At 44.5% G+C, this 20,339-nt stretch overlaps 1 protein-coding gene across 3 annotated transcripts in view; it reads right to left on the bottom strand.

Moving 5' to 3' along the window:
- Nucleotides 1-19,303, bottom strand: part of rabgap1l (RAB GTPase activating protein 1-like) — a 93,862-nt gene extending 74,559 nt beyond the window's left edge. Inside the window, exons 1-11 of one of the 3 annotated variants that reach the window (XM_085437231.1) lie at nucleotides 19,074-19,303; nucleotides 13,882-14,108; nucleotides 13,393-13,552; nucleotides 11,600-11,804; nucleotides 11,268-11,442; nucleotides 10,307-10,464; nucleotides 9,822-9,932; nucleotides 9,226-9,292; nucleotides 9,038-9,140; nucleotides 7,568-7,734; nucleotides 3,878-4,007 (exon numbers count right to left, since the gene is read on the bottom strand). In XM_085437231.1, the coding sequence (XP_085293357.1) occupies nucleotides 3,878-4,007; nucleotides 7,568-7,734; nucleotides 9,038-9,140; nucleotides 9,226-9,292; nucleotides 9,822-9,932; nucleotides 10,307-10,464; nucleotides 11,268-11,442; nucleotides 11,600-11,804; nucleotides 13,393-13,552; nucleotides 13,882-14,019 (1,414 nt within the window). In that variant the 5' untranslated portion in view covers nucleotides 14,020-14,108; nucleotides 19,074-19,303. Of the gene's footprint in view, nucleotides 1-3,877; nucleotides 4,008-7,567; nucleotides 7,735-9,037; nucleotides 9,141-9,225; nucleotides 9,293-9,821; nucleotides 9,933-10,306; nucleotides 10,465-11,267; nucleotides 11,443-11,599; nucleotides 11,805-13,392; nucleotides 13,553-13,881; nucleotides 14,109-16,149; nucleotides 16,172-19,073 lie in introns of those variants that run through there. The other 2 variants (XM_085437229.1, XM_085437230.1) reach the window with 2 other exon arrangements.
- Nucleotides 19,304-20,339: the final 1,036 nt, after the last annotated feature.

Genomic DNA, 20,339 nt, shown 5'->3' with positions numbered 1-20,339 from the left:
ATCCTCAACATACGCTGAGCTACAGTGAAACTTCAACACTGCAATCACAACTTTGAAGGCGAATGGTCCCGTTTCCTGTTTGCAGCTAAAAATCAAACGGATTTAACGGAGCAGCTGTTGTTTAAACATGTGTGTAAATATAGGCTGAGAATGAAGTTGGGTCAGCAACACAGTTAACCTATGACTTTTTAAAGCAGGCCAAATGTTATATGCATGCATGCGCGCGCGCACACACACACACACACACACACACGCACACACACACACACACACACGCACACACAGACACACGCACACACAGACACGCACACACACGCACAGACACACACACACGCACAGACACACACACACACACCTCTCTGTATCCATTTTTTTTAACCATTTCTTAATATTCTTGTTATTTTTAACAAACGGTTACAGTCACATCAAGCTTTATGACAACTAAAATTTCATGTAGTAATTCATTGACATGATCTTTATTTGAATAAATTGCGGCTGCAAAGAAGTAAGAGTACTTCAGAAACTACATCAGAATGTGTGGACGGGGTATATTTGCACATGCGAGCTCGTGTCATTTTCCAAATCAGCACCGACATGATGTGCGTGGTCTAAATTGCGACACTTGCACCAACAGCGCTCAGGTGGAAATGAGAGTCCTGTTTATATTAGTGAACTGAAACTGGGTCATGTTTGAGGACCACTGGGTCTAACAGCCAGTGTTGGTGTCATTAATGTTTCGCCTCCACTTCTCTGGCAGCGCTGCAGTTACTGATGGTGAAAAAGTCAGTGTGCTCTGGCATATCATCTAAAGCCGTCGTGTTTAGATGCAGCAAAGAGTCAACAGTTTAATCAACACGCAGGACAGCAGCCACTGGATTCAGACAGTTTGCACCTGCAGCATCTTGTCATTATTCTGGAGTTGGCGTAGAATGTGACCTCCAAAGCACACACGCCGCTCAGTCACACTGTCATAGAGAGGACGCGTGGCAGTGCGGCGGACTTCTTCATTGGTGACACAGTCCCGGTAAGAGACGCACAGGATCTGCTGGGGATCTTTTGGCGATTTTGGCTGATTGTTTCCGCGTCTCACAAGCGTAGATCGCGGTAGGTATAACGAGCAGACGAATCTTCTTCCCCAGATCGATGTTTGGGGTCAACCAGATGAGCCGAAGCTGCTGGAAGACCGCACCTGCTTTCACGATCTGACACACTATGTCATGATCAGCATCTGCGCGCTTGCAAGGTTGCGGCCGAGGTGGGTGAATAACGGCGTCACTGATCCTCATGGAAGGCGGCCGGGCCAGATGGAGTGCTGGGCCGGGTGCTAAAAGACTGTGCTGCGGACCTGGCGGACGTCTTCACCTCTATATATAACACCTCGTTGTCCTGTTCACTGGTACCATCCTGTTTCAAAGCAGCAACCATCGTTCCCATCCCAAAACAGTCAAATGTCACATGTCTGAACGATTTCAGACCTGTGGCACTCACCCCCATTCCCGCCAAATGCCTGGAGAGACTGGTCATTAAACACATCAGAGCTGCTTTTCCACCATCCCTGGACTCGCACCAGTTTGCATACAGGGAGAACCGGTCAACCGAGGATGCGATCGCCACAGTGCTGCACACATTACTGGAGCACCTGGAACACAGGAACACCTATGCATGGCTCCTCTTTGTAGACTACAGCTCGGCTTTTAATACCATCCGGCCATACAAACTCCGTCCCAAACTCCACCAACTGGGACTTAACTCCTCTCTGTGCAACTGGATTGTGGACTTCCTCACTAACCGTAGACAGAGTGTCAGAGTGGGTAAGAACACCTCTTCCACCCTTGTGGTCAACACCGGTGCCCCTCAGGGGTGTGTTCTGAGCCCTCTGCTATACACTCTCTTCACCCATGACTGTATTTCCTCCTGCGCGTCCAATCTCATTGTTAAGTTTGCAGATGACACTACAGTGCTCGGACTTATATCCAACAATGATGAGACAAACTATAGGACAGAGGTGCAACAACTAGAGTCATGGTGCCACGACAATAACTTGGTCTTAAACACCAAAAAGACCAAGGAGATCATTGTAGATTTCCGGAAGAGGGGTCATAACAACCATCTGCCTCTCTTCATTGGCAGTGAGGCGGTGGAGAGGGTGAGCAGTTTTAAATTCTTGGGGGTAACTGTGACCGAGGACCTGTCCTGGGGCAACCATATCACCTCAGTTGTACGGAAGGCCCAACAGCGCCTCTACTACCTGAGGAGACTGCGGAGCGCACACATTCCCAGATCTCTGATGTTGAACTTCTACAACTGTGCCATCAGCAGCGTTCTGACGTATGGATTTCTAGTGTGGTTCCCCAGCTGCACCAAGGCCGACCAGCAAGCACTCCAGCGGGTGGTGAAAGAAGCTGGCAGAATTATTGGAACAAGTCTGCCAGAGATCAGTAATATCTTCCCCACTCGCTGTCTGAGGAGGGTGCACAGTATCCTGCGGGACCAACATCACCCTGCGCGCCACCTTTTCCATCTGCTGCCCTCAGGGAGAAGGTACAGGTCTATACAGGCCAGAACATCCAGACTGGCCAACAGCCTGTATCCACAGGCTGTGAGGCTCCTGAACTCTCTGCCCCCCTCTCACGGACAATAACCATATCCAACTTCTTAATAGCAATGAACTTACTTGTCAGGTTCTCATGTTTACTTGTCATGTTCTCATGTTGTTGCTAAGGATTGTCTTATTGCACTGGAGTCACACTGGGTTAAATATTTACACTTGGGTTTTAAGGGGTATTTATTATTTTCTTCATTATTTTATTTACGGGTTGTACGGAAGCCCCAAATGCAATTTCATTGTTCTCTGACAATGACAATAAATAAATAAATACTAAAATACATGACCCCGCTTGTTCCCGCTGACCTCCAAGCCCACTTTGGCCGCCTCTTGCCCCAAGCTTGATGTCCTGGTCTTCATGTTCTTCCAGATGTGAGCCAACAGAGCTGATCATCTGCACAGGCAGGGTCCTTCAGACGTGTTGGTGGATGCCAAGGTATCCCAAAGACATCTTGGTCTATTGCAGTCCAATGGCCAGAAGGAAGAGGAAGGGAGAAAGAATGCATCTTTGCCTCCCACTGGTCTCAATGTAACGAGTATATAAAATGTGTTGCATCACAAGAATCACGTGGCTTGCCGCGCACATCCCCACAGGACCCGTATCAACACTTTCAAACACACACAGCTCCGTTGGAAGACCGCGGCTCAGGGGGTTGGGAAGCTCATCTTGTAACCAGAAGGTTGCCAGTTCGATCCCCAGCTCTGTCCGTCTCAGTCGTTGTGTCCTTGGGCAAGATCTTCACCTACCTGTCAACTGGTGTTGGCCAGAGGGGCCGATGGCGCGATATGGCAGCCTCGCCTCTCAGTCTGCCCCAGGGCAGCTGTGGCTACACCTGTAGCTGCCTCCACCAGTGTGTGAATGTACGAGTGAATGAATAGTGGCATTGTAAAGCGCTTTGGGTGCCTAGAAAAGCGCTATATAAATCATTATTATACAGCAATATGTCCATGCATCTTTGCAAATGATTATAAAACATTAAACTGAAGAACAAGGCTCTGCCACAGAAACACGTCGAGTGTGTGGCTGGTAAAAGTCAGTTTGGACTTACACATCGTTACGTGCAGCTACACCAACATGTCGAAGGACTTCAACAACAAAGGGCACATTTTTTCCATTTTTGTGGTTTTGAGGCGGCTTTCTAAATAAGAGTTAAAGCACACCGTCATTGACAGAAGGAGAAATAAAGACGTCTCACACTGCATTTGAATGGCCCAACGAATATTTAAAGCCAAAAGAGCCAAAAAGAGAGCGAAAGAGAGACACCTCAGTACCTTCATCTGCCTCCTCTTCCTCAGTGGGTGATGCTAGGCGTCCTTTTTCTTCATTGCTTCTTTCCATCTCCCTCTGGAGACTCACCACCTCGTACATAGCGTCACTCTGACCCCCCCTCTCTGGTGCCTGCTGGGTAAACACGCAGACAAATAATGTCAGGTTGTGTAAAAAAAAGGGGGGGGGGGGATTCCTGTATCAAAATGTGTGCTACACTGTAGAATTGTAGAAATGACACGTTCAATTATTTATGTTAAATCTAGAGTGTAATTATTACTAAAGTACAACGTTAACGACACCTGGAAAAAAGAAAAGCATCATAACAGACTGAAGAAATGCAGAGAGAACAAAGACGTCGTCAGCTCGACCTTCGGTGTCACAAGCAGCTGATGTTGATTTCTGGGCCGTTCATTCACTCGAGCGCCGCTGCCGCGCTCCACCACCTGGTAGAACGGATCAATGAGCTGTATTGATCGGCCCACTTGCACGGTGTCTAATGACCAACTCACAGCACAAATTGGCAGAGAATATGAAGCCTGGCCTATTTTTAGAGAAAACTCGAGGAAAGATAATTTGCTTTGGCCTCTGCCAGCGAATAGTTAACCCCACAGGATAAATTATTAACAATGATAAAATCTGAAGTGAAATTTGGGCCAAAGAAGCCACACTGCACAAACAGCACCAACAGGAAGAGATTATAGGAAAATAATGAAAGCGGGGATTAAGCCAGACTGTTGATATAAAGGAAGAACATCTCCATGCCAAATGTTACTGTTTGCTGAATGTTAGGATGTGAGGAAAGCACCAGTCCCGTGCAAATGTAGCAAACATAGCAAAGAGTCTTTGCTACATTTACCATCTACGAGCTTTGATCGTCTCTTTGTTCACAGTCCCAACACTTTCTGAAGGCTACCTAAAGCTTTTACGGGCTCACTTTATTTTTTCCATGCGAGCGTGAGTGCTCCCACTCCACAGTTCCATCAATGAAGGAGAAAAAATGTCCGGGACATTAAAGATCATGTTTCATTCATATTTTCAGCAAGATCATTTTAATTTCATGTTTTACAGTTTTTAAATAAATGAACAACGTTTGAGGACGCTGCTATGGAAGCCCGTTTATGTCACTAAAAAAAATAAATAAAATAAATTCATTTAAAAAAAAAAAAAAAAAAAAAAAAAAAAAAAAAAAAAAATCGACTTAACTCGAAATTTCGAGTTCGCTCTGCCAATCACTAATCTACGTGAATGAGGTCACTTTCTTGTTACCCGGAAGCACATGGCGCAGAGGAACGCGCACTCAAAACCGGGTCGCAACAAACTGGCTCTTTCGAGAGTGCGTTGGCTGTAACGCCGTGTGATTCTGCTAATAACACAAGGATCATTTTTGAAGCCAGGCTGAAAACACTCAGCAATCTGTGCATTCATGACTGGATGTAATACCGGTAGCTTAGCTGTAGCATTTGTAGCTGAGGGCTTCAGCTTCCGGGTAACGAGGAAATGACGTCAGTCACGTAGATTACTGATTGGCAGCGCTAACTCGAAATTTCGATTTATTAACTTGAAATTTCGAGTTATGGATCCTTTTGTGGCGGAAACTTCCATACACTGCACAGCGAGTACTTTACTAATGATTCTTTAACTACCCATCTTCCTGCCAAAGGGTTCTGGTTCTGAAGGACTATACGGAGGTCCAGTTAGTGGATCGAGGCCTGTGGCAAAATCTTCAGTAAAGTCAATCATTGTAGATTTTTAATGTGTGTTAGGATCCTTATCTTGGTTTAGGAGCCATCCATTTAAAACAGATCTGATTTTTTACTTCCAGGACTTTAACTGAATTTAGGAAGTGAAAGGTTTCCCCAAAAACTTCCAGTTCACCTTCACTTGGCCACAGGACCTGCACAATTACAATTACAAACCTCTGATGCTGATTTTTTTTTAAAGATGTAGACACAATAAATGTTTTTTACTGTTTGACTTCCACAGCAGTGGATCAATGCACCAGCACCCCTCCATGTCCAAGTTTCACGCAAATTCTGACCCAAACCTGTTTGCATTCTACTGTAACGTTTACATGCGCTCTCTGCTGATCGTTTAACTGCTGTAAATTGTTATTATTGCTTTCGGGGAGGAAAAGAAATTGTATAAATTTTAAAGTCTAGTATGGACTCATTCATGGAACTCAATCTTGAACTAATCTTGGATTCGGCCCAATCATCCAGCCTACAGCACGATGGTTTGCTGCCTGTTGTTTTAGTAAAGCACACACAGGAACTGACTCTTTGGTGTTTCAGATGCTCAATTTTCTTGGCAAAAACATGACAATAGGACTGCATATTTTATATGCATGTCTGTCACCTCTGATTGCCATCTTGTGCAAAAGCCTCCACACAATATTATCTTTTAATTAGTTCTTAACCACAGCACCAGTCCAACACTCTTCCATTTACTGAGGAGATAACTAGAGAGGCAATCAGGCAGACGAGTCAAACCGCTGCTGTTAATTACCCACGTGCACATAATGAGACAGTCTCTGCTTAGCTCCCACAATCCCAGCCTTCCCCACACTCCACTGCTTCGCCAGCTCCCCACGGCCCACTAAAAGTGATCCGCTTTTTAACAAGGGAGCAGAAGCTTGCAGCTTAACTGCAGCAAACGCTCAGACGGGAGCGCCTTTGTGGGCAGGAGGTGCGTGAAGATGCACTTTTTTTAAACAAAGAAATGTCATTGGGAATTCCAGAGGGCAAAAATGTCTGAAACATTCCCCAACACCTCACACAGGAAGCGTGCAGCTCATCTTTAATCAGCGATGGCACCAACAAACCATGGTTCTGTTCCTTAGTTGCAATAAGATCAAATGAGATGAAACTTGGCAAAGTTGCTGTTAATTCAGCATTGAGAAGGTTGACAGTGTATCCAGACACGCGCTACATATCACAGTCTACTGTATAATTTTACAGCACGGAGAGATCCGACACTTAAACTCTGATGTTCGTTATAGTCACGCAGTTATTAATAAGACAGGAAGACTACACGTGGAGGAAAACTGGGAGCTGTTCAAGTGGAAAGAGTTAGCAGATGAAACATTAGTACCATTATAACACAGACCTTTAGCTTATTTGATCAGTGAAGGTGCGTTTTTCCCCTCAGACCACCTCCACTCACCCCCCGAGCTGCCATCCACTCAAACTGGGACATTATTTGAAATTCTAAGTGCATAAAATAATGTAAATAATGTGTCTAATACAAAAGGATAATAATAAAATCTCATCTTGAATGTCGTTCAGCCACCTAATCCAACTATTACATACTGCCCTTAAAGTATCCGATCAAACAAACCCACATCTCATGTTACGGAGCGGCTGTAGCTCAGGAGGGAGAGCAGATCATCTACTGATTGGAAGGTTGGTGGTTTGATCCCTGGCTGCTCCAGTCTGCATGCCAGAGTAACCTTGGGCAAGATACTGAAGTAATCAGATTATTAATGCTCAACAGAAAACACTAAAGTGTAAAAAAAAAAAAAAAGTGCCTGTATGAAGTGTTTTGAGTGCCTGTGTAGAAAAGTGCCATACAAGAAGCAGTCCGTTCACATTTTACAGTCGGTCTGTCAGATAAGCTTTGACGTCATCTACACACTCTCCTGTTATAAGGAAACAAGCACATGTGGGAGGTTTTGTAAGTTTCAGTAAAGATACCTGTCGGAGTCTGAGGTAGAAAGTCTCACTGAAGGTCTTGCGGCTGAAGTACCAGAAGCGCTCGTTTGACGGATAGACCCTGACTACAGTTTCCAACAGGAAGCGAACTGGCTCCACCACTTCGGTCACCACCAGGTCCACCGCCACCGTCATAAAGACCTGTTTATCTGCAGGAAAAGCAAGCATGATGAGACACTGGTGCCGTCTCTTTCTTTGTTACAGCTGCAGAGTTGCAGGTGACATTTAAGGCGTGCGTACGATTGCCGGTCAGCTATAGCTCAGCTTTCAAAGCATTCAGCGCATCGGTGTGTTCTCATTGTTTTTAAATGGTAAACCAGGCACGTCACATCAGCTCCCCTTTCCCAGAAAACAGACAACAGCAACTTCAGTCAAATCTCACTCAATGAATCCAGACATGCACATGTGCTGGGCTCTACTGTGAGGCAGACAATCCACACATCCTGCAGGGAGGCCACACCCCCTGGTGGATAAGCACTCCAAGTTCCCAACATGTCTGCAAGTTCAACTGTTCAGTGAAAAGTTTACACTACTAACTAAACCCAAAGCTTAACCAACCACTTCTAAACTGATGTTTCGATTTATGCAACAACAACTTCATAACAAAAAGCTCCAAATGAACAAATCACTTAATGTTTCTGTTCTGGAGACAAAAGGACAACGAGGCAAGAGACGTAGCGTCACAGCAGGGAGTTGAGCTATGGTTGATTAAGTCTCCTGACTGCACAGATTGTTATTAAAAGAAGTCCATAAGCCTCACGTGCACCGAGACTTCCACACCGTTACAAAATGCACGATAATGAGACGTTTCAAATACGATTTTCCTCTAATCTGTCTTTTTAAAGGGTCGGCACAGGGCTCCACACGTCACTAAAAATTAGCACAGAGCTAGATTGATGCTCAGCTGTACAGAGCTCAGCTTCACTACCTCCATCAACATCAACTTGCATTAAAACCTGCAGGTTTCACTTGCAGGACAAGTCAGAAAGCTGCTTTTAATTGGATTTCTTGTGAGCGTCCAAAGCTCAGTTACCTCTGATGCTCGACACAATTTGTTTATGCGTCCACATGTAAAACATGCCAAGCCGTAGGTCACACGGCCAGCTTCCACACAGCACAGAATGGATTAAGGCAATTATCACACCCACTCCAGTGCGAGCGCTTTCCCAAATGTGACCTTGAGCTTTTAGCAGTCGCACCGACAGTAATGTATGGAAATAAATCCTGTTGCATTTGTATTTTTATTTTATACACATGTTTGTAAGGCTAGTAAACAGGTACTCGTGGGCTGTTATGCTGTGCGGCGTTTTCAGGGCAAGAATGCAAACGCAGCCCGGTTGTTGGCTTTGCAACATATAAAGTATCTCGGATCAGTGTTGAAACTTTATCCTCTACAAACTAAAACAGGTCACATCAAGCTAGAAGGAGAAAAGAAAGAAAAGGAGTAATAACCTTTAGGCGTGTCTTCATTCAGTGGTTGAAAGGCCGCCATGTTGGGGTTCCAAGTTCCTGTGATAATGTAGGCCTTCCCGTCAGAGCTCTTCCCCATCGATTCCTGCGTACGGATTAACTGGTGGATTATTTTCTTGTAACAATCTTCTGGTTTCACAGCGAGCCGAGTTAGAGTTTGTGCTACTCACCATCTCTAGTAGATGCATGTCACTGTTGCAGACTTTCTGTCCTGGACTCAGCAGCATCCCAAAACACCTGGAGGGAAGACGCAGGAAGTTCAATCCACAAATCAATATCAGCGAGCTGCACAGATGCAGCCTGCATTCAGTCTGCAGAGTCGAGACGGGCAAGAAACCGGGCGACGCAAACAGCTCAATGAGTCAAACTGCACTTTTACACGGTATGAAATGCTAAAGCTTAGTAACTCAGTAAGATGGTGTTGGTGAACAATGATTAACAACCACCAGAACAAACTCCAACAGCCAGAATTAAGAAAAGTTAGAACAGGAAACTACTTTCTATCATGCACTGAATATTTGTGTAACTCCTGCCTGCTTTGACTATAACAGCGCACAGCTCCGACTGCTGCTCGCTGTCCCCCGGAGGACCCAGACAAGCATACATGACCATTTAAGGACGTCTCCTCACACTGGAGCTTAACCAATAAGACTTCCATAAAGTCTGTAATGCTGTTACTTATCCTGAAGTGACAGTGGACTAAAAGCTGAAGGCTAAGATTACATTTAAGGAGATCGGGGAATAAGTGCAGCGGGGTGCTGCTCACCTCTCGATGCCCAGCTCCTTGTTACACATCTGTTGGACTGAAACCACGACCTTCTTTTGGACGGACTGTCTCAGCTTGAAGTAGAACTTTTCTCTGTCCTTGGGCACGGGGCTGTAGGGAGCAAGAAGGATGAATTACTACACAAGTCCAGATGACTGCATGTGCAATAATGCTCATGTTAGTGCCATCTGTAAACTTATTTTCCTGATCTTTTCTCTGGGGAAATTATAATAATCTGAGCGTGATTGACAAAACATTACAAGTCCTCCGTTCAGTCTCTTCACTTCATCCCATCTCAGAAACCAGAAGACAGCATGAAAATGAAAATTGATCTCTACGTGTAATAAGATGATTTAAGATTATCAGCTTTATGCTCTTTGCAGGTGATAAAATACATTAAATCTTTCCCAACATCTGTCATCCTGACAGTCCTGTGATGAAGAGAGGAGAAATGCAGGTGTATTTCTGCACGTGTGATCATGTACTTGTAGTTGCCTTTGCCATCATCCTCTTTGATCTCCAATGTAACAGTGAAGGTATAGAGATCACCGTCAGGTGGACTGGACAGCGTCGTGTCTCTGATGTCTGCTGGTCGTGAAGAACGCCGAAAGGCCGTAGAGAAGCTGTACAAGATACGACTGACCTGGATGGACGAGGACAAGAGAAGATGGTCAGTGACGGAGGAAGCTTTGCAGGTAAAGATGATTAAAAAGACAGCATGAGTGATCACGTATGGATCAGCTACAGATATCAAATAAATAACTCTGTATACACAAATGAAGAGCCGAGCAAGAAAAAAGACAACAGCGCCCTCAGCTGGTTGAATAGTGTCAGTACTTCTAATTCCGTGGTATGTTTACATCAAAATACAGCACATATACAAAACACAAACAAAATATTTGTAATAACATGATTTCCTGTTCAGAGCACCTCTCAACTTGCACGGCTGCAAAAGCCCTAAAAATGTGCTGAACCTTCAGTCGTCCAGTGAAGTTCTTGTTTTAGAGTCTGTGTGTAGGTAGAACATGCAAACCACCTCAAAGCTGCTCGCGAAACCCTCGTCTGCAGCTTCTGGACAACACAAAAGGTCCAACAACCCAACATTCACACTTCTCTTTAAAGAGTACAGCGCTCACTTTTCCATTTTGTTACACTATGTGGGTAAATCACTGCAACACGACAACCCACACATCTCACAGCCGTTCTAAGACAGCCATAGTTTGCAGCCCAAAAATATGGAATATCATGAAATGGTCAAAAACCTTGCAGGCTGTAGGAAGAGTGCGTCAGTGTCTGTCTGTCAGTCAGTAAAGGTACAATATTATGTTGGTGTCTGCTCAAAGCAGTCAATTAATCAATTATTTCATTGGCTGCATCAACAGGAGGGTCTTTGTGGAGTAAAATACGTTTGATGCTGCAGTTTGTCACAAGAAGTAGAAAACTCACAGCCTCCTTGATGTGGCAGGAGAAAACATGAATCTGGAAGTCCTCCGAGCTCCGGTAACTCTCGGTGAAGGAAAAACAGTCACCTTCCACAGAGCCCTCTTGACCTCGAGCACAGAACAGCACCTTGTAGATCGGGAAGGAGGCAATCTCTATGCCTGTAGCCTGGTCCACAACCCTGGAGATTCACAATTCATTCTCAGACTTTCAGTGTAAAAGCACAGACTTATAAATGTATTCATCTGTGATGTACATAAACAGGAGCGTCCTCTAACGAGTTTCATCACTAGGTCTACGTTTCACTTCATCTCACTTATCTGTACAGTCTGGCTGACCTGACAGAGCCCTCAGGACCACAGGGGACATGCAGCGTGATGGGGATGGGGATGGCGCTTTCAGCTCGCAGGGTGGCCATGGCCCTCTGTGCCTCCGCCTCATTACGAGGGGCTTTGACCCAGGTGCAACCCAGGTAGGACAGCTTGTTGAACTGCACACTGTCCTCCTCCAGGACCGTTGGGCTTTGTGGTGGTGGACATGCTTCTGTGAACGGACATGAAGGTTTTTGGTGTTTATTTTTCTGTTGACCCGTGTCAGTATAACAGCTGTTTCACTAGCATGTAAAAATAGCAGAGAGGAAACCACAAAAACACTGAGAAGAAGTAAAGATGAAAAGAAGGTGAGGAAGAGTGATACAGGAAGTTGTGGGGTGGGGGGGGTTCTTCTCTAAAAGGACTTAACCCGGAACTTTGAAACTCTGCAAACAGGAAGCAGAACAATGCAAGCTGCAGCTGGACTTCCACTGCTGAGTGGCTCTTATGCTACATCATGCAAACCAATTCCTCTTCGCTCCCTCTGCAGCTGTGCAGCAACACTGCTTCAGAATCACTGGCAGCTTGGAAAATGAACGAAACAATAAGAACAAAGTATGGATTTATGGGACTGAATATTGTTTTGTACGTGTAAGGTGGGTGTCAGTGAAGATGTTTAATGTGGCCCATCGGTTGGTCCCTGCACTCACTGGCTGCCAAAACATCAAGACATGCCAAAGCATGGAAATAATCCCGTGTGGTTTAGCCAAGGGAACGAGGAACCCAGCAGTCGTGAATGTTCTGCACTATAATCTGCACACTTTAAACATCACTGCCGTCCCGTGAGCTTTTCACCACGGAGCTGGCAGGTTAAAAACCAGCCTGACGTTGTGTTCCAACAAGGACCTTTGTCAGCTAATGGCTGGAAGTGTAAACACTGCTTCAGAGTGTTTGTTGAACCAAAGTATCAGTATCAAGGGTCAAAGTCTCAGAAGTGGCAACATCCGAAAGTTCAAAATATATATTTATAATAATAATTTTAGCTTTCTAAATATATAAAACGTCACCTAAGTCGATATCTCTGCTTTGATTTACTTCTGTACTCATTGACCTCTCCTTAAGAGAGCATATTTAAGGTTAATAAATATTCATTTCTTTACTAACGAAAGTTTTTCTTTCCTCCATGTACAAAGCAAAATGTCCTTGCTAATGCACACATGGTTAAAGCAACATCAGAGTTCAGATAGCAGCCTTGCTAATCTGATATCATTAAAACTGGATGTGTGTGTTTACATATCTTTGTGGGGACCAACAATTGGAGGTTTACCATGCTCGTGGGGCCGACAGCCCTTATGGGGACAAAATTCTGCTAACACAAGTTTGAAGACATTTTTCAGACTCAAAATGTGTTTTTTGTGTCAGGGTTACAGTTAGGTTAGGCAGTCATGTTTGATGGTTAGGGTAGGCAGCTATGAATACACACACCTGTGTGTGTGCAGCACACAAATTAATGTTTTCAAAGCAAGAATGTGGAAACATTACTTCTTTTGTTCTGCAGCGTTTACAGCGAACAAACACTGAGTGTGTTCACATCACTGCAATAAATAATAATCACTGTCCCACGACGTTATAAAGATAAGCTTTACAGAACATGACGACCGTATACACCATCCATCCAGTAACAATGACATTGGTACGTTTTGATTAAACAAGTTACCTTTCAGGAGAATACTGGAAATGTCCAAGTATCAGTGTTACAGTATATTATACACTTAACTTGATATCAATGCTTTGCGACTGGGAGAATGGAAAAAACAGACCTGAATGTGTACCTGCAGGCTGGGTCTGTAGGACTCGGCTCTCTGGTTCCTTGTGCTTCTCCATCTTTTCCACATTGCTCTTCTCCACCTTCACTTCATCATCATCATCCAACACCTCCTCCATAGCTTTTTCCAGCTGTTCACTCCCATTCCAAGACATCTTAGTGAGAAAGAAGCAACACAGAATGTGAAAGTTTAAAGAGGAACAAGGAGAGATGAAAACGGGGTGGAGCAAAGGTGACAAACCAAACAAAGAGGTCTGTCTTTAACGGATTTAATCAGCTGACATCCACAGAATTACATACAAATGCAGGTATAAACAGTCCCGATGAGTGGGGATAAAACTAATCAAACTGGTGATAACCCAGGCACAGCAAAAAGCGGATTTGTAAAACCAGAAGGACAATGATGCTCAAATGTGCTCAGCTTCCAGGCAGCCAAAAAAAGAAATCGGTTAAATATGAAATTGCATCCATATGCGGTTCCGACCTTGAGTCTTGGTTTTCCCTCGGAGCCCTGCGGTGAGCCTGCAGAGCTGGACTGCACCAGAACAAACTCCTCACTAGTGACGGTGGCCACGGACTCAGTGGAGCTGCTGACTTTGCCCAGTGAGGAGTTGTCATCCATGGCTAGCCGCTTTCCTGAGGGCTGGCCAGGGAGAACAGGGTGAAGCTCTCCCCTTCCCTCCTGTGTGCCCAGCTCCAAAGGAAGGTATCCTGCATACACAACGAACAGAGCAACACAAGACCATTCAGCTGCTCTTCTTACAGTTTGGTAAACAGCATTTAGATTTTGAAAGCCTGCGATGCATTTAAACACACAAGGCAACACGAAACCACAGTTTTGCAACCCAAGACAAAGTTTCAAGACCCTAATCCAGGCACCTTATCATCTTTGACTTAATCCTTGCCTAGTAGTTTGGAAAATCTGTAAACTTAACCTCAGATCTGCAGTTGCTAAATTCCTAAGATTGTTTGCATGCCCTTGGGGTGTGATTAAAATCTCTTAAATCTCTCATGTGCCACTGAGAGCGTCGCTGACGGGCCAGGCTGGCAGCTGAACGGGCTCGTTGGGCTTTCCTTAATGTCCACATGTTTAAGACAAACATGCTGAACTCGGGCATCTTTATCATTCAGCCCCTTTCTTTCTTTCTGCTGCACTACTACTCTGTCATAACCAAAGAAATATTGACAGTCATCTCTAAACTACTTCCCTCACACCCTTTTATGGAGCAAACCTCATGGGCTGTGATTCAGCACAATTGAGTTTTTCCTGCTAGCTAAACAACAGATTACTCTGGCTGGTGATTACTTCTTGTTAGGCTAGCATTCGTTTCTATCCAATGCCCTTTTTACTTTGCATTTGTGGACACGTGCGTTAACCACAAGCACCCACAAACACAGTCTGGACCTCTGTGCCAGCCCTGCATGTCACACCCTGGGAGTTGTTGAACAACACAAAGGAGCATGCCACATGCAGAGCTCGTTGATATGCGGTTATATGCAAGCGCAGATAACACACTCGCATTCTTCAGCGCACAATTACGCTTGTGCAACTGTTTACATAAAAGGTAACACCTTCATTAGCAGTCAGGCCGAGCTGAAAAACAGCCGGTCACACTTGACTCCCAAAAAGGAAACTATTTTGGGAATCAGTGAACCATTTGCTCTATTATCTGCAGCTAAACAGCATAAAATTAATTAGTTTAAATATGCAACTGAAACTTTTCTCTGTTTTGTATAATTGTAACCTGCATGTGTTTTTCTGTATCATTTTAAACTTCATAAAGTTAGACGTCACCTTAGGCAAACCCAACACCAATGCATCGTTTAAATCTATTGTATCTAGCGGGGTTTTGCTGCATTTATGATGACACTGTGGGGCTCGGGGGCGAGGTGCAGGGTGGACCCAAGCCTTCAAATTGGCAAATGCACATCGTCATAGTAATGAAAGAGGTTATTCATTCACACAGAGTGAAACGATTACATGCAGACAGAAGGCACTCATTCACGCTAACCCAGGCAAATTATATTCATACATGCATGTGCACACAGACACAAGCAAGCACTAGAAAAGCAACAGGGTCATGTGCTCCATTCAGACTTATTCAGTTACACAAAGCACAGACGACACTCCCATCGACTGGCTTACGGAAGTAGCTGCAGTGAGAAGAACCAGTGAAACACAGACAGCACTGAGAAAGTTTGTCATTTATAGCAAAAGCCTCCTTTGCTTGTGTCGGACTTACTCATGCTGAATCACACACTATTAATCATCACTGTGCAAGTACAAGTCTGCATGCTCCACACAAACAGTCGGGTATAGACAAAGCAGCACAGACTCTCCTGTATTTGTCAACAAAATCTTTCATAAATAAAACCAAACATTTAAGAAGCTTCTGAGGTTAAAAAAAAAAAAAAAAGCTTATGACTGCTGACTAATTTATCAATCATGATCTAACTTTAGATCAGTAAGCCAGTTGGTCATTTCAAACCTTACTTCCTACACATTGTGCCGTTTCTGCTCGGGCTGAAACGTCCCTTCCAGAAATCTGCACCCAGTCATTACCAGCCTGTTCAGCACTGTCCCGGATGATACCAACAACTGCCTGCATGGAAACTGTGAGTTGCCAGTGGGTTGGACAGACTGCGCCCACATGAGCTGGGCTCACCAGCCACAATATGTCTGTAAGGGTGAGTGAGGACCCTGCTGCTCTATCGCAGATACAACATTTTTATCTACAGCGTGTGACCTGACCCCACGTCCTGGAGGATGGTGGACACAAACACTCGTGACACTTCATTTGAGGATTGGCTTCGTCTAATCCCAGCTCTTCCATGTGTTTTGGCATCTTTAGCTGCAGCTATCATTGCAACATGTCTCCATCGCATAACTTATTGTGTTTTAGACGACGTGGCCAACCTGCCGTCTGCTCCTTTGCCTCCTGTCATTGACAGAAAGATTAAGTGCCATCAGCGCGCTGAATAAACCTGCCATTGCACCACAGCAAACCTGTTAACCTGGTACAAAACATAATACATTGAAAGGGTTAGGTTAGGGTTACTATTTTAAGAGCAGATAAGCCGTGTTTCCTTTACGTGCAGTCATTTGCCTGCATCTACATTTCAGCCAGTGCACCTGTGTTATAATCAAGCATATAAAAACTGCTAACTGGGTACGTGTTGGACAGGTGTCTCGTGTCTGACCAGGTAGTCTCTTTCTAGGATTTGGGTGTGGCATTCACACTGACAAATAGTTCATTTCCCTGTATCCATGTTCCTGTAAGGCCAGCAGGGCAAGCTGATTGATTTCATTGATACAAGTAACCAGAGCCAGGTCTGACATCTGAACATGACTGAGACATCTCCACACAGACAAAATTAAGTTAAAGAGCTCTGGAGTTTGCTGGTGAAAGTGACACCTGACACCTGTCACTGAATCACTTCCCGTTAGGTCTGACACCACAGTTATTTTCATGCAACTTGTACGTTTTTGTTTATAGCACTTTCAAAATTACCTCAACCAGCAGGACGTTCAGGGTTTCACACTTCAGTGTACCTTTGAGACAACATGTGCTGAACACTGTACATCACAGCAGCACATCAAGAGCTTTTTAGTAAATCTAAAGGGCCAATTGTTCCAGTTATACTGGTTAGCTTTCAGGGCCGCTGTGTTAAAACACTTTTTAAAGTAAGCCAAAGAAACACCCTTGGTTTGAAGCCAGGGACAAAGCCCAGCCTGTCACTTGTTTATTCCAGTTTACTGTATGCTTTAACTGGCGTAGGCTGTTAAAGCATACAGAAGCTTGATTGTTGTTAAATACTACCCGTTTTTCTCCATGTCAATAAAATTTTACAATCTTTTTATCACTGATTAATCTGACAGTTATCACGTTATACATGTGTGCCTGTACGTCCAAAAAGATTCTGTTACAGGTTGTCCTAGTTAAGTCTTTTCCCCATAAAGACTCCCATCTGATGACTCCACACATCCCACGTGGCAAATAAAAACCCCAAAATATTTTGTTAACTCCAACTGGGAATTACTCTGAATCTGAGGAACTATGTGCAGTTCCCCAGTACTCAGTAAAAGCGGCTTTATTGACTCGGACGACGGGACAATAACGTTGCATTTGAGGAAACAACGCTTTTTACAGGAACACATGAAAAACGGACGTTTGTATCACAATAACAATGATGAAGCCAAGTCCAGTCCCAGGAGACACGTGGATCTAGCTAAAAACAACAGAAAATAAAAATGCATATCAGGACGTGATAATCAGCTGCTTCACACAGCAGCACCCACGAGTTCACTGGTGAATCTGCAAAGAATTACAAACAAAGGCATTAGATGTCCTTTGTAGTAAAGAGCCCGGCTCTTTCCTTAATCATCCGTTCTCTTCTGCTTATCCAATTCAGGGTTGTTGGGGAGGATGGAGCATAAAGACGGGGTCCACACTGGACAGGTCACCAGTGTGTCGCAGGACTGAGAGGCAGACGACCAGCTGCACTCACATTTAGAATCACCGAACCCCACCGAGTCCCTGTCCTTGGACTGTGGGAGGAAGCCAGAGTACCCGGGGACAGACCCCGTGCAGACACAGGGAGATCATGCAGAGTGTACACAGAAAGGCACCAGGGTTAGAACCTGGCTCTGCTGTGAGGCTGACCCCCATGCTACTGTGCTGCCTTTAATCAGAAAACACTGACACACCACTTCACTTGTTTTCCTCTCCAGCTGGCCACGAAACATGATATTCCTCTCATGTTGCCAACTAGAAAACAGCAGTATCATCGCACCTCCTCCCCGTGTTCTCTCACAGAGCAAACCCTTATCATTTACATCTTTTAAACCCCTAGCGCCATCTTACACATCCAGCTGCGGTTTGTGGATAAAGTCCTGCACGTCTCCTGTACTGATTATGTCATCCTGGAGCTGATACACAGACAGGGGAACAGCAGCTGGGACCAAGTACAGACACATTAGTTTGAACACTTAGCTAAAGCTTTCTGAATAAGACACGTTCAGGTGTTGGCTCGGAGATCTTTGCACCGCCTTCACCTGGCAGTGTTTGTGGTTTGACACTCAGAAATGTTTTCTCCCGTGTTAAGGGGAAATTCTCTCGTTAATTACTGCAGTAAACTGTTACTGCTCCTCTCACCGATGATGACTACAGGCCCGTATCACCACCACCGCAGGCTAGCTCGCCATACTTGGCAGCTTTCTTCTTCAAACAGCAGTTTAACGACAGCTGAACGACATCGACATGGCATTACGCCAGAAACGCATCTCAGCTGCTGTCAAACACACATTTGTAAAGCGAACAGATTTCCTTCACTAGCTAACTGAGCGCAAACGACAGGCGGGCTAACTTATCCACAGAGCCACTAACACCACGCTGACACGAACACAAACTTGTCACCAGCACAACTCGAGACAAGTAGCCAGTTGTCAAAAAGGTGAAGGCAGGGTTTACATTGCAGTACCTGTACGTGACAGGCTACATATAACAGCTAAAGCTAAGTTTGGCTAACGCTAACCAGCTCGAAGTCCAACACACTCAGACCACTACTCGGAGGGAAAATGAGGGGGGGAGAAGGAAAGCGCCATTCGTGTAGTTTGTGAAGATAAACGTGACAGTGCGATGATCACAAGTGTTGATAAGAGAGCTGTCAACTTACTTGTTTTGAGCCTCAGAGTTGCCTGCTGGAGTTGCAACGAAGATCGTGTGTGTTTGAGATGAATCACTCGGGAATCACTCGCTTTCCGGTTTGGAATTTTAGCGTTATCTCTCACGCATGCGCCGTGCTCCTATAGTCTGGCTGTAGTAAACTGTATATATTTATACGTCCTTCGTTCGTGTAAAATTGCCATATTACAAAAAATAAAAGCAAACTTTTGTTTTTGTTAAACACGTGGTTACAATTGACTGAAACTGAGACTAAATAAAGACTTTGTTCTGCAAACTGATGACTTTATCTTGTAGTGGTTGTGTGCCTCATGACAATGATTACCCGGGGGTCAAACTTCATGTGGTCAGAGCGGCTCATGATTAAAAACGTTACTGAAAGCTTCATTTTCTTTTCTGCCCTTAAACCTTCGACTGATTCTGAGCTGAGCATGCATGAATAAATATATGATTTTTTTTAAGCAGCGATTGACTAAAAACATGCAATAATACACAGAAATACAATAAGCTAAGGTAAAAACAAAGTTTACACATAAAAGCGTTTCAATCCCGTTGAGGTCTATAGGCTCTATGTTTTTGTATCCAGGTATGTTTTCACTGCATTCAGTGTGTTTGGGATCATAGTCATGACCCAAAATGAAACTGCTGCCAATCAGATGCTTCTCAGAAAATGCTGCATGGTAACTTTTCCGAGTCCATAATTCCATCATTTTTTTAAAAAGATGTGAACATAACTGGCTGAGATGTAGAGCGTCCAGCATGTTTTACAGATGGCTGTAGGCACTCACTGTTGTACCTCTCTCCTCTCCTGATCTCCAGATATACTGACAACAAGTATTTAGAACCAAAAATGTCAAAGTTGAATCCATCGCTCCATAAGACCTGTTGTGCTGAGTGATTTACAGTCCAGCTCTTGTGTAATTTGGTATATCTCAACCTTTCCTCACTCTTTCCCTTCCTAAAAACAGCTTCTTGACTGTCGCCCTTCCACTGAGACCGTTTCCATCGAGGCTTCAGTGAACAGATGGATCGACTGAAGGGCCAGATGCATCTTTAAGGTCCTGTGTCAGGTCTTTTCAGGATTGTTTGCTATTGACTTGACGTGACTTTTGGATACTGCTCATCTGCTGTAGCTTTTGTAGATTCAACTAAAGAAATGTGAACAAAACTCTTTGCCAAGTCGTCTGTTCTGTGTAGATACAACCCTGGTTCTTCCCCTGAGTCCTGTGGTCAGCTACAATAACTTCGTGAAAAAGCA

Source organism: Copadichromis virginalis, linkage group LG17 (genome assembly GCF_057382275.1).
Source record: "Copadichromis virginalis isolate Kocher_CV1m ecotype Utaka linkage group LG17, C_Virginalis_male_GT1.1, whole genome shotgun sequence".
Taxonomy (NCBI): domain Eukaryota; kingdom Metazoa; phylum Chordata; class Actinopteri; order Cichliformes; family Cichlidae; genus Copadichromis; species Copadichromis virginalis.
This window is presented reverse-complemented; position numbering and strand designations above follow the sequence as displayed.